Genomic DNA, 13,577 nt, shown 5'->3' with positions numbered 1-13,577 from the left:
GCAGAGGTATTTGAAAAGAGAGTCGAAGAAGTATTTGGTGACCTTGATGTTTGCATCTATTTTGATGACTTGATTATTGCTGGTACAGACCAAGAAGATCATGATAGAGAACTCAGAAGATTGCTACAACGGGCAAGAGAGAACAACATTAAATTTAACAAGGACAAAATTCAACATAATCTGTCGGAAGTTAACTATTTGGGCCACATTGTGTCCAAGCATGGGCTAAAACCTGATCCAGAAAAGGTCAGAGCAATCAAGCAGATGCCAAACCCAGTAGACCGACAAGGAATTCAAAGGCTCATGGGATCACTTAATTTTCTGAGAGGATATATTCCAAATATATCAAAGGAAACTCAACCAATTAGAGACCTACTAAAGAAAGATACTCCATGGGTATGGGGCAATCAACAAGAAGAGGCTATGACTAAAATAAAAGCTGTTCTAACTAATGAACCAGTTCTGAAGTATTTTGACACAGAGAAAGACATTGTTTTGCAAGTAGATGCTTCTCAGGGTGGTCTAGGGGCAGTTTTGCTTCAAGCGAATCAACCAGTAGCTTATGCCTCACGGGCTCTAACTAAGACTGAAGAGGGCTATCCACAAATTGATAAAGAGTTACTAGCTATAGTATATGGGTGTGAAAAATTTAACACTTATACTTATGGACGTGGAATTGATGTTCAGACAGATCACCAACCTCTGGTCTCCATTGTTCAGAAACCACTTTGCAAAGCATCACCTAGACTACAGAGACTTCTTTTAAGATTACAAAGATACAGAGTTGAAAAGATCCACTACGTGCCTGGCAAATATCTATACTTAGCTGACACTCTGTCACGGGCATATCTCGAGGGCATCAGCGATAACATTGAAGATGATGTTGTCATGATTCACTCACTTCAGTTAGAAGACTCCGCCAAAGAAGAAATAAAGATGCATTATGCCATGGATGATACCATGAAACTCTTAACATCGGCAATTCTAAGTGGTTGGTGTTGGGCTGTAAAAAAACAGGTTCCAATTGAGTTACAGCCATATTGGGGTGTACGTTATGAGTTATATCTCAGTGATGGATTGATTTACAGAGGTGAGCGTCTAGTGATCCCTAAGTCTCAGCAACGCCCATACCTCACGAAGCTTCACTCAGGACACTTGGGAATGGATAAATGCATCGAGAGAGCGAAACAAAGCATGTACTGGCCTGGCATGAATCAACAGATTAAGCAACTTGTAGCTGAGTGTCCTATATGCCTGAGATTTTCTAATAGACAACAGAAAATGCCGTTGCTACCACATGAAGTACCTAAGCTACCATGGAATAAAGTTGGAATGGACATACTAGAGTTTAAAAACAACAGCTACTTACTAGTGGTGGACTTTTATTCTCATTATCCAGAACTAAGGATCATCAAAGGGAAGACTGCCAAAGATGTCACACTAGCATTAAAAAGTATATTTGCTGTTCATGGGGTACCTATTGATGTAGTTGCAGACAACATGCCTTTTGGTAGTATGGCTCTACGTCAGTTTGCATCCGAATGGGGCTTTAACATTACAACTTCTAGTCCACGTTATCCCAAATCCAACGGTATGGCCGAAAGATACGTTCAAACAGTTAAGCAGTTCTTGAAAAAGGCAGCTGCTGATGAATTTAAGTCGGACATTTATCAATCATTGTTAGCCTACCGACAAACTCCAGTCCAAGGTCTACCTTTCAGTCCATCTGAGATGCTCTTTAACAGATGTATTCGCGGTCCATTGCCTTACACTAGAAGGACCTTAAAACCATTGATTCCTGACGCATATCCCTTGCTATCAGAGAGACAAAGAAGTCAAAAGTTAAGCAGTGATTGACAGGCTAGAGACTTGCTTCCTTTACATAAAGGAGAAGAGGTAGTCATCAGAACAGATGACGAAAATGAATGGAGCAGAGGACAAGTGTTAAGTAAAACACCACATCCACGGTCTTATATGGTAGACACTGGCACATCACACCTTCGTAAAACTATAACCCATATCAAGCCAGTCCAAAGTATACCCGATGAAACAGATGAAATGACAACCATGAATGAACGAGCTATTCCTGATGAATCACAAGACTTAGCTCCCGGTAGCACACCGAAGAAGCAAGACACTCCAAAGTCAACGCAACGAACAAGTGCACGTAGCAATCGTGGCAAGCTTCCTTCAAAGTACGACTCCTACAAAATGTATTAGCAGCTGTCCCAGCTGCTACTTTAACTGTATATATGTTCTTTGTATTAATTGTTAATCGTTTAAAGACTTTGTTTTGGATCTAAACTTCCGAGGAAAGGAAGGATGTTGTATATTGTTAGAGTTATCATATCTTTATTAATTAGTAATTGATAATCAGTCTGGATAAGAGCTGTCTACCCTTCTTACCATTATGCTACAAGACCTTCCCATGATGCAACCAAGAATGGCACTTCCTGAGGATCTGATGAAATGCTAGAACGCTAAATAAATTACGACTGTAACTTTAATCTTTAACGATTGACATCATCTAGATAGTTTAGGGCTGGCCAGCCATTAGGTTTCATCATCAACTAACCTGACAACATTTAGGTAATTATCACAACTTATAACAAATACACTTTTGTAAAGCAGTATTACATAAAATATTGAAAAGTTACGATTATGTTCTGAACAAATAAAATGCACATTAAAACGGTTGTCCACTTTGTTACCATTCTGAGAGCCTAAAATGATTCTATTTAATTTCACTGTAAATATTAATATTAGCATCTTGTTAGGCATTGATTGTAGAAATGAAGACAACAGAAGACATCAGTTTCTTATCTTTACTGTATTTGCTGCAAGGGTTTATAGTCCGAACCTCGACTGGTTTGAAACTCGACGAGTTTGTATATCGACAACGGTTGGTCCAATCTCGACAGCAGTTTTACTATTTTATCAGCTACTATTTTCATAGTAAATGAGCGATTTATATGTAAAAGATTTATTTGCACAAAAATATATTGTTATCCATTTGATGCAGCACTCCCCAGCTTATGTAGGCCTAACAATATTTTGCCCAACCTAAATATAGAACGAATGCTAAAACAAGTAACAATCATAAGTATGGTTGACTGTTATGCTAGCAAAATGTTTTATTTGAAGACTAAACTTCAGTGAGTAGCTTTGGTTTTTATTTTTTGAAGTGAGGATAGAACTGCAAAAAGACATTTATTATTTGTTGAAGATTAAATTACTGTAAAACTGCATCAGCCTTTGTCGATGTTCGGACCAACCTTTGTCTAGATTCGGACCAACCTCTGTCGAGATTGAGACTTGTCTAGGTTCGGACTTGTCGATGTTGGGACTGTTTCCCGCTGCAAGCACACACTTTTTTAACAACTAACTTTGTATTACTACTAAGTCTCAACTGTAGCACCTTTTGAAACAACGACAGTATGTAGCTACCTAAGGAACAACCATTTAATTGTGTATTTCAAATTTTATTTGAACTTGTTACTACAATGGTGCGTTGTCAGTAGCACTGCCAGGCCTAGGCTGTATCTCATCTGTTTGGTTCACAAGAAGTGTAGGAGAGGAGGCAAGGTAAAGCAAATTTTTGTAGTCTCCTGCAATGCAGGGCAGTTATATTTTCGGACTTGAGAGCCTGCCTGTGATCAGTAGTCCTCAGTAATCAGAGTCGGTTACTGCTTGCAATTTGTCTTAAAAAATTAATTGAAATGCTCTACATATTCATATTGCTTCAACCTTAAAAGAAGACCTCAGTGGGTCATCATGTATTCATAACTGACTTTTTGTACTTGTCATTTCATTTTTTATATAGGCCTACCTACAGGCCTCCCGTGCCTGTAGTCTGCAATCGTGTCGGTAGGTTATTGAAGGCTCGATAGCTGAATGACATGATTGCTGATGTCAGTCAACTTCTACGAGGAGCCTGAGGGCCTACCAAATATATTTTTTGCAGTGCATTTACGCATTATGCCACTCGTTCTTGTCTCATTGTTAGAAGAGGCTGAGCAAGCCATCAAAGCCCATGAAATCGAATATGGCAACAAGTTTTACACATACCATAAGGACGGCATATTAAACAAGCATGAAAGACTTTTTGAAGGAAATCTCATATCCTTAAAGCACTTTTTCTCCACTGCCTAATTTGTGATCTTGTGTTGAAAATGAACATTTTACACTTCGGATATTTTAGTGTAACCTTGAGGTTGTTGTGCAATAGAAGTACATGTCAATAGTAGCTTATATGTTTTTATGCTGCAGTTTTATGAAGCCCTTTTTGGTTTGTTTTTGTACCATGTGATCTATGACGTCACAGGCCCTACTTGAAGCAGAGTTGATACAATTTTCATCAGTTCACTAGCAACTCACACTGGATACACACCATCTACCTCTCAGCAATAAAGGATTACTCGCTATGGACACTCAACTCTTAAGCTTAATTTAACGAAGTGGATATTCATGTACATGTGTATACAGACATGCAGTGGATTACAATCAAGCTTATAGTGCAGCCTTGATTCGAAGATATACATGGGCTTCAATGTACAAGCATTGGCATGCAATTGAAATTACATTAAAAATCATTGTATATTAATAACTACATTCAAGCAAGCAATAAATGTGTAAAGCATCATATACATGCAGCAGTTAGTTCTCAATTGAGTGTTAGCAATCAAGTAAGGTTAAAAACCTATAACGTCTTCAGTCAATGAATCTAAAAATTCTGTACCAAGTTTCTTAATTTTAAAATTTTATCTGCTCTAATTTAGCAAGGTGAAGGTATTTGGAGAGGAAAGAAGGTCATTCATGACAGTCAAGGCTATTTATGTATGTATGGCGAAGAAAAGGAGTATGGCTGCATGTACGGCCTTGAATGACATCAAACCCAGAAGGAAAAGTACAAAGAACAGCGGAGGGTAAGTGACCGGCACACCAAGAATATTTTACTCAGGCTATTATAAGATATATTTTGGACAGAAAAACTCGGTCATTGTATGTCCAACATATTTAGACAAGGCTATCGTTTCATGTTTTTGCAAATGCACAGATAGTATAGTATGGATTTCACATAGAGATGATAAATAATATTTATTACTTTTATGGATTTTAATTTGTGTTATTTCTGAAATAGCTATCTTGTAACAAAAGCACGCGTGCACATTTATGTTATTGTAGGCCTGGAATCAGAGAATGCTGTAAATCTAAGTCTACACTACTGTGAGGGTTGGACATGTCTAAGCTGTATTCGATACTTTGCTTTCGGTCTCACGGTATATCAAAGTTCAAAAACACTTTTTCTTATTTTAATTCATCTACACTCTCATAGAAATTTGGTAGAATTGCAAAGAAACAAGGACTTGATTGGAATGCTCAGATACCATATCCTTAACCCAATAGCCAGTGAAGTTTACGGCAATCTGTCTAATTTTTCTTGAGAATTTCTCATCCCGAGGCCTCACACATGCGCCAGATAGTATTATATTGCAGTTCACACCTTTGGTTAAACTAGGACGTAATATTTTATTTTACATTTAATATTTCACACCTAAAATTTGCAAAAACAATCATTAAAAGCAAGATGAAATGAATGCTTATTTTAGAGCCCTGGCAACAAAGCCTTTGTTTGGACTCTTTTGCCAATTTGAATTTGGTTAGATTGTGCTCACAAATATAAATATTATGGCGCCTTACAGTGCCTCGCGTTGCGCGTTCACAACTCGAGTTGTACAACTCGAGTTGCACAACTCGAGTTCATCAAAACCCAAGCCGAGTTCTTTCATCAACAACTCGGCTTGAGAACATCTCACCATTTCATTTTCTCTAGCTACAGTATATTTTTATATGGAATTTTTTTGGTGCATCAGTAAACGTCGTTGACATAATTTCTATGTTTGTTTATTTTCGGTGTTCATTCAGTTTCCTGTCAAGTTCTAGAGAGATAACTCTTTTTTCATTTGAAAAAGAAGTGGCCCAGCTCCCACATAGATTGTGTTTTAGTTTGCTTCTTACATTCTACAATTGTTTTTGTCTCGTTATATTTATAGAAACAAATATGCGCAAATATCGCCTATATATATAATTTAAATGTGTATATATATTTAAATTATTATTATTAAATTTCTGTAAATGAGACACCCCAATTACTCACTTTGTTTTCTTTACGAACCCGTGTTAGTTTTGTGTAACACAACTCAAGTTCATCAAAAACCCAGGCCGAGTTGTACAACACGGCAACTCGAGTTGTACAACTCGAGTTGCGAACACGCAACGAGAGGCACTGTAAGGCGCCATATAAATATGCTATACATGTTCATAAATTCATATATGTTGTCACATGGTGTCGATATACGTAATTTACGTATTGTTTATATTTTCAGTCACAGAATCCAACAAAAAGACCGCATCCTCAAGACAATACATCTGATAGTAACGCGAAGGTACTCGCTCACATAACCAGCAATAAAATTTTAGGCAAATTGTGCAATATTAATTATGGTTAAATGTGGAATTTCCTTGGTAGGCGGATCTTCAAGCCCTTTATAACCCTAGGTTAGTAGCTAGAAAAACATGAAGTTATAGTAGGATAATGCAGAAGAACTCCTTGTGTAGGCAAGATTAGGTTTTAGAAACAAATTATTTGCTGCCAACTGCGATATTTGTTAAGTTGCCTGTTCACACCCAGCCAAACGTTCAATGCCTCGAGCATTCTGATTTATAGCTCAAGATAAGGAGGAAACGCAGTGCTTGCTCAGGACGGGTAGGAGTAAGAGCAGAGGCTATGCGAGCTTCCATAGATGTGGGGAGCATCTACAAAACGCCACAAGCGACGGCATTATAGATGTAACTGAGACACCTGATGTTACTTTCATACCTAACAGTCCGGTGAGTAATATTTAGTAACTCAGTTTTAAAATTAGAACCCTGTTGCATGATGCTTTCGTGTCACTTTAGTGTAAGTGCTCAGTGTCTGAAGTGGAGAGAGTTGTGCAGCAATGCTCCCAAATCTCTGATTCCAGATTTGTAAAGCATATCAAATCGCTGGCATGCGTTTTGCTCCAAATCAAATCACTTAGAAGGGTGACGACTCAGCTTTGAAAAAAAATGAAATTAAAACCATCATCCACTATGTAATTGATGGCTTTATTTGATTTAATTTACAAGCTGGGCAATCCATTTTTATGGTGCTTTGATGCCAATCTCATGATTGGTGATTTGATGTGATTTGCAAATCTCTAATCGGGATTTGGGAGCATCTCTGGAGTTGTTATCAACTCTTTGAAAAGTTGATAACAAGGTGCCACAACACCATCCGATTCGTTGGCTGAGTACTTGGACTAATGTCGTTGTTATCTTCTACAAGTCAACTCTATGGGCTAAGTCGGTTGAGCAGTGTAGGATCGGAGAAGATATATGAAGCAAGGAAATAATTGTGAAATAAAACTATTGTAAAAACAGTAATAAAGTCAGGAACTAGCAAAAGCAGATTTGCCCAGTTCTTTGAGATCGCCAAATTAACTTCCAGCTAATCACAATGTCCAATGCAAATTTCCAATCTACTTCATTAAATTAACAAATAATATTCCTGTCAAAGTCAAAAATCGCCTCAAAACAATGCCACTTAAATACTGCATTCACAGTACTTTACAAGTTCAAGGAGATGTAAATACACATGCTATGATTGTTTTTATTTTAGATCAAGGATCTCCAAGAGGAGTTTGCAGGGAGTAAGAAATGACAGAGCAAAAATGCTTCCTGAGTCCTGAGGCTTTATAATACATGCATTATCTAGATATGCATAGAACAAGTTTCTTCCCTATAGCTGTGGGTGAACTGGCAATGAAGGGAGGGCACGCCAGAGGGCATCTGGCGTGCCCTCCACCTCATTGCCAGTTCATCTGCAGCCATAGAAAACAAACTTGTTCTAGATAGGAATACTTTTATATGCAAAAACTTGAACTGTTTCAGCTAGATACGGTGCTCAATTTTGAGTGAATATATTGATCAAATTAAAACATACCTGCATACATACAACATTCAAGACTTTCATCACTGATTTTTTTTTAAATAACCCAGACTTATATTCACTTATTTTCACATATTTACATGTAGTATGTGTAGCCCTTTTCTACTGTGTTATTCTGTTCTCATTTGTGCTTGTTAAAGGCCTTTTATGGCTTTGGTGCTGATGTGGTAGTAATTAAGTTATGTGCAACATTTTCTTTTTATATCAAATAAAGTAAAATTATTAAACTTAACAATTTATCATGATAGATTCGTCTGATAACTGAAACAACCTACTTCCTATGATTGTTCCAGTGGTCCATCACCAGACATTTTGTCATTGCGCATCGACTTTTCAAACAATGTATGCTGTATAACGTCAGCAATGCCAATAGATATACATCATGCTAAAGGTTTTGTGTGCTGCCCTCTGATTTTCCAGAATTGGCTACATTGTGCTTGTGGAGATAACGGGAAAGCTGCTAACAATGATGCACAACAGTTGCCACATGCATTATTTATATTGGAGCAAGAAAATACATAATCTTGCCAACAGTAAGAAAATATTTTTTGCCCAACAAATCAAGAAAATTTTTTTGGTTACACAATGCTGTACATAAATAATAAATATATAAGCAAATTGACAAATGAATACCTACAAAGTGCTGTCATGTTCAAAATCTAAATAAAGTTAGTTGTTGGAGAAGTCGGTGTTTGCAGTAAAGATACGATAGACTAATGTCTTCTGTTGCCTTTTCACAATCTTTGTCTTACGATACGCTAACATAAATAGTTACACTAAAATGAAATAGAATCTTCTTTAGCTCTCAGAATGGTAGCAAAGTAGACAATTGTTTCAATGTGCATTTTATTTGGTTAGAACATAATCAGAAATATTCAATAACTTATGTAATACCGCGTTACATACATGTAAGTGCAATCATATTACAACGTATGTAAGATATTTTTCATACACACTGTATAAACGAATACAGAATAATTAATGATGTATTTTTGAGAAGACTTTTTTCGGTTTCGTGAGCATGTTACTATTTCGTCTTAACACGACAAAACATAGAGTTTTGTGCCCGTAATCAACCAGATCTCTGGCACCACAGTTTTGATTAAAGATTTGCCTAAAATGATGTTTATGCTTTATTTTGTTACAAAAAAATAAAAAGATTACAGACTCAATTTCTAACCGACTAAACATTGGCACTTGCTTAAAACCTCGTCGCTTAGTGCCGACAAAACATTTGCATTTCCGGATTAAGCTCCACCTCTACAAAACGACCCAGAAACTGACCAGGTTTTGAGCCACTGCAATTATACCTGACCATATTTGACATCACATCCAAGGTCAGATCTAAAAAAGATAACGATTTGTGAGTTTCTAGCCAGCAGTTCCTAACTCGGTTTGAAAACTGTGTAGCTGTGTTAGCGATTATGTGTAATCAGTAGTACCATGGACGTAAGAAAATAGTTTTGTATAGCTTTTAAAATAAACCTTTGACATCAGTGTTAAACGTCCTGCTCTGGCGGGCAATATTTGTTTCTTTATTGCATTTCTAAAGCAAGTGGCGTCGTGGGGCGGTAAAAGCTAGTTCCCATCAGAAAAGTCGTGCGCTCTAGGCCTGCGGTATATACGGTAGTTTTTCTTTCCCATCAGAAGTCTCTTTTCTGCTTTAACTCGCTACAACCCGCGAACATATTCCTTTCTCATCCCCACGCCACGAGTACTCGGTTGAGAAAATAATAAAAAACGATTGTTTGTTGAAAATTCATAGTGCATCATTTTCATTAATGGGTTAATTTTTATACGAGATGAGGCAACATTTACTGGAATATATTAAACCAAGTTCAAGGATGCCCTTCCTGACAGATCTATTAGAATATATTGGCCTACAGATCGTGACATTGCCAATCACAAGCTCTTCCATGATGTTAGTATTGAATTTAAGTAGTATTCATTCCACAGCTGAGATTATCATTGGATGTTTGCATGGAGTTTTCTTGACAATGTTTAAAAACCACATGATCGATAATTTTCTTTCTGAATGTGCTCATGACCAAATTAATTTGTGCTGATAACTAGGCCTAATATATGTACGGTGTATGTAGACTTTCACCAGTTACCATCGTACTTATAGGGGTAGCAGCAGTGACCAAGATAACTGCGCCGCTCTGGTAGAAAGATGGTTAAAGAGACATTGAAGGTCAATTTTACTTCAGACTATGTAAGAGGCTCACATCGCTTTCTGTTTGTGCACCACACCAGACCAACGTCATCTACTGAAGCGCTATGGTGATGAGCTATGTTGTTTGGATGCGACATATAAGACAACTGTAAGAGTTTGCTGTATATTTCTTCTTCGTTGCGGTGAAAACCAATGCTGGCTACTAGGTAATACAGTCATATAAGTCAGTCTTCTAACTAGTACCGGTAAATATTAAAGTGGGTTGATCATGCGGGTAACTGATCGTATTAAAGTCTTGTTTCTTCTGATGGTTCACATTGTCTAAAGCCAAATTTCCACCTTTATTGCAGCATCTCGATGAGGCCACTCTATTTTGTGATGAAATGTGCTTGTGTCAAAATTGATATCTCACTACATGCGCACTAGTTGTACATCTTCAACAATGAAGAAAGCTTTTCAATTTTACACAGGTTGCTGTTATATTGGTAACAATGGATGAGACTCGAGGAGCTATTCAGGAAGCTTTGAGTATCGGGAAGAAATGGAATCCAGTATGATCGCCAAGGTCCTGGATCATAGATTATACTCAGGCAGTGATGTCTGCTCTTGAACACCTCTTTCCAGGTAATAACCTTTTTCTAATGCATCTCTAAACTATAATGACTCAGCTAAAAGGAAAAAGCTTAGTGATAGGTCTATGTGTAGATGTAGGTATGCAGATTGTCAAGATATGCATGTACTGTATATGTACTTTTAGAAGAATGTCAAGTTGCGCTGATTTTTAAAAAAATGGTACGTCGGGCTGTCAGTGTTGTGACATATTATACTATTGTAGGTCTGAGACTCACTAATGTGGCATCACACTTCATAAACCAATATCAAAAAATGATCAAGTAAATAGTAAAATGACCTAAATGAATACATTTCAAGTTTCCGATATATGCTCTTAAACTTTTTTAGAAAGCAAAGTTCTACTGTGTGCATTCCATCGTGAGCAGGCCGGGGACAGACAGTTGAAAAGAAGAGAAAATGAAATCGGAGAAGAGGAACGGCAGATCATACTCGCATCACCAAGGAAAATTGCAGAGTCAAGGTTTGTCTCCTCATGTCCTATGTACACAATAAATCTGTATCTAATAAAATAATATCAGTGTATGAAGTTCGGGCTCATGTCCCATGTACTCTTTGTGTAAAAGTATACAAGAGTTGATTCTAGTGCATCTAGTTGTTTTTTTCATATTTCAGAACGGAAATATGTCATCAAAGGCAGCTTTAGAGGGGTCTGACTGGTGGGCAAATTCCAAATCCCTCAAGATACAAGAGTACTTCCTAAACCAGTGGATGAGTGAGGATATGCCCAAGGTAGAATTATAGAAAAAAATTGAAAATTCACATCAGCTTTTTGTATCATTAATTGGCATAATTAATGTTACTGTATTTTAATTAACAGTATAATTGAAATGTTTCAAAAGGTTTTGAGCATGCACCGCTTCTTATTGAATTTTCTGTCCACATACAATATAACCTAATCCGTTGAGGTCCTTTGGGCCTAAGACAATGTTGAGGAATAGCCTCCATACAGACAAGCTCAATGAATTATTTTGATCTGAAGTTTATATCAGTTCATTTATGTATTATTGTAGAAGCGGATGGAGTTTTATAGGCGTGATAGATTCCTGTTTAGTGTACGCACCAACAACGGCGCCGAACACACCAACAAACGTTTCAAGCAGAACTTTTCACACTACAAGACCAACAACGGTCTCACCAGGGTGCTCCACATAATCGTGACTCACTTCACACACTTTCTCTTCAACAGGTACTATGTTCAAATTGAATTTGATTGGTGTTACATTAAAATTTCTATCATCGTCTTTTCTATCATTCTGTTAGCAAGCCAACCTATGTTTATTTTAGATATTCTGCGCATGTCGAAGGCCTCATGACAACATCGATTTGGGCTCGCCTGTGGAGAGATGATATTGTGTGGCAGTTGCAATCAGTGGTTTCACCACCGGTGCAAAATTATGAAACGTACAGATTTTGACCATTTCACTGTTGCTCTAGATCATGAATGGTGATGTAGAAGGTGTGATCCCTTAGGTTAGGTTTTTTGTTTACATACATGATGCATGATTTACGTTATGGCATATGTATAAAGATGTATCAACTTGTTTCTATATAGTCATGAAGTTTTAATTCTGCTTGTGTCAACAGGTATTGTTTGTTTATAGTTTGTAACATCTCATTTGTGTGATAAGGGAGGTGATTTTTTCCTCTTTCCATCACGGCTGATAAGCACCAGAGACCTTCAGTGTGGTATGTCTAATACTTTTTATGTTTTTCTAGTGTACATATGTTGAGAGCTATACCAATACTTGTTAATAGATTTATTCATATTTCAATTTCAAGCTTTTCTATGAGTGAGGTAGTGAATGAGCCCCTCCTCTTCATATCTAAAACAATGTAAATATAACACAGATCTTGTGTCAGTTACGCTGGCCTAACATGCATATTCAATTTAAAGTAATTGATTTCGCATATATGCAAACAAAAAAACATTTGTAGATACTGTCCAGTAAGAAGATGTAGTTGTTGATAACGATATCATAGGTTCCTGGTGCTCACTCAACCTCTTGTTCCACTCATGAGCCACAATATCTCATCTGCAACACAGTTAAAAATATATATTCTATATGACACAACGAAGCATGAGTTTACTGAGTGAAGCAGATGCCAAGATTACGCCGAAAAAACAAAAAGTAGGAATTCATTTGCTATATTAACAAAATATATAAAATTTTGGCAAGGATAACAGACCAGTCTGATACATGTAGAAAATTAGCATTGCTATAATTGACATCTATCGTGAGTGCAGTACGCCATCCCCTTATGCACGAAGATACCGCTATGTCACTCAGTGGAACTTTGTATGGCTATTTCTTCCTTATGTTGATATCTTGGCCATGTTTGCATAACACTATCTTCAAAACAACAATTGTACTTGGGATCTTTCCAATGGAACGCCTTGACCTCTGCAAAACTCTGCACTGAAAAGGTTGATCAAACAAAAAATTAGAGCACCGCAAACAAACAAAATTTGTTTATATATAAACCTTTATATATATAAATACATACTTTGTGTCATCTTTCAAGGGTCCAATGATTCATTCGCTATTACTATCTAAACTAAAAAACCTAGTGTAATATCACTAAATACAAACAGAAAGCTGATCAATCACACTTGCTATACATGCTATAAAATATGTAACTCAAGACTCAATGCTACCCTGATTGACCATTATATATATACATATATATATATGTATGTGTATATACATTTAAACTTGTTTAAATGTATATACACAT

General features: G+C 36.9%; 1 protein-coding gene across 3 annotated transcripts; it reads left to right on the top strand.

The window, feature by feature from the left end:
* Nucleotides 1–9,851: 9,851 nt before the first annotated feature.
* On the top strand, nucleotides 9,852–12,378 carry LOC137393494 (uncharacterized). Of its 3 annotated transcripts, XM_068080073.1 has the most exons (7): nucleotides 9,852–9,953; nucleotides 10,161–10,356; nucleotides 10,679–10,832; nucleotides 11,169–11,305; nucleotides 11,454–11,570; nucleotides 11,852–12,027; nucleotides 12,126–12,378. In XM_068080073.1, exons 3-7 carry the CDS (start codon nucleotides 10,805–10,807, stop codon nucleotides 12,253–12,255), a joined length of 588 nt encoding a protein of 195 aa, XP_067936174.1. In that variant the 5' UTR covers nucleotides 9,852–9,953; nucleotides 10,161–10,356; nucleotides 10,679–10,804; the 3' UTR covers nucleotides 12,256–12,378. The 3 variants fall into 3 exon arrangements, with proteins under 3 accessions (XP_067936174.1, XP_067936173.1, XP_067936175.1); XM_068080072.1 differs by having other exon boundaries at nucleotides 10,161–10,832; XM_068080074.1 differs by having other exon boundaries at nucleotides 10,161–10,832; nucleotides 12,106–12,378.
* Nucleotides 12,379–13,577: the final 1,199 nt, after the last annotated feature.

Source organism: Watersipora subatra, chromosome 4 (assembly GCF_963576615.1).
Source record: "Watersipora subatra chromosome 4, tzWatSuba1.1, whole genome shotgun sequence".
NCBI classification, from domain to species: domain Eukaryota; kingdom Metazoa; phylum Bryozoa; class Gymnolaemata; order Cheilostomatida; family Watersiporidae; genus Watersipora; species Watersipora subatra.
This window is presented reverse-complemented; position numbering and strand designations above follow the sequence as displayed.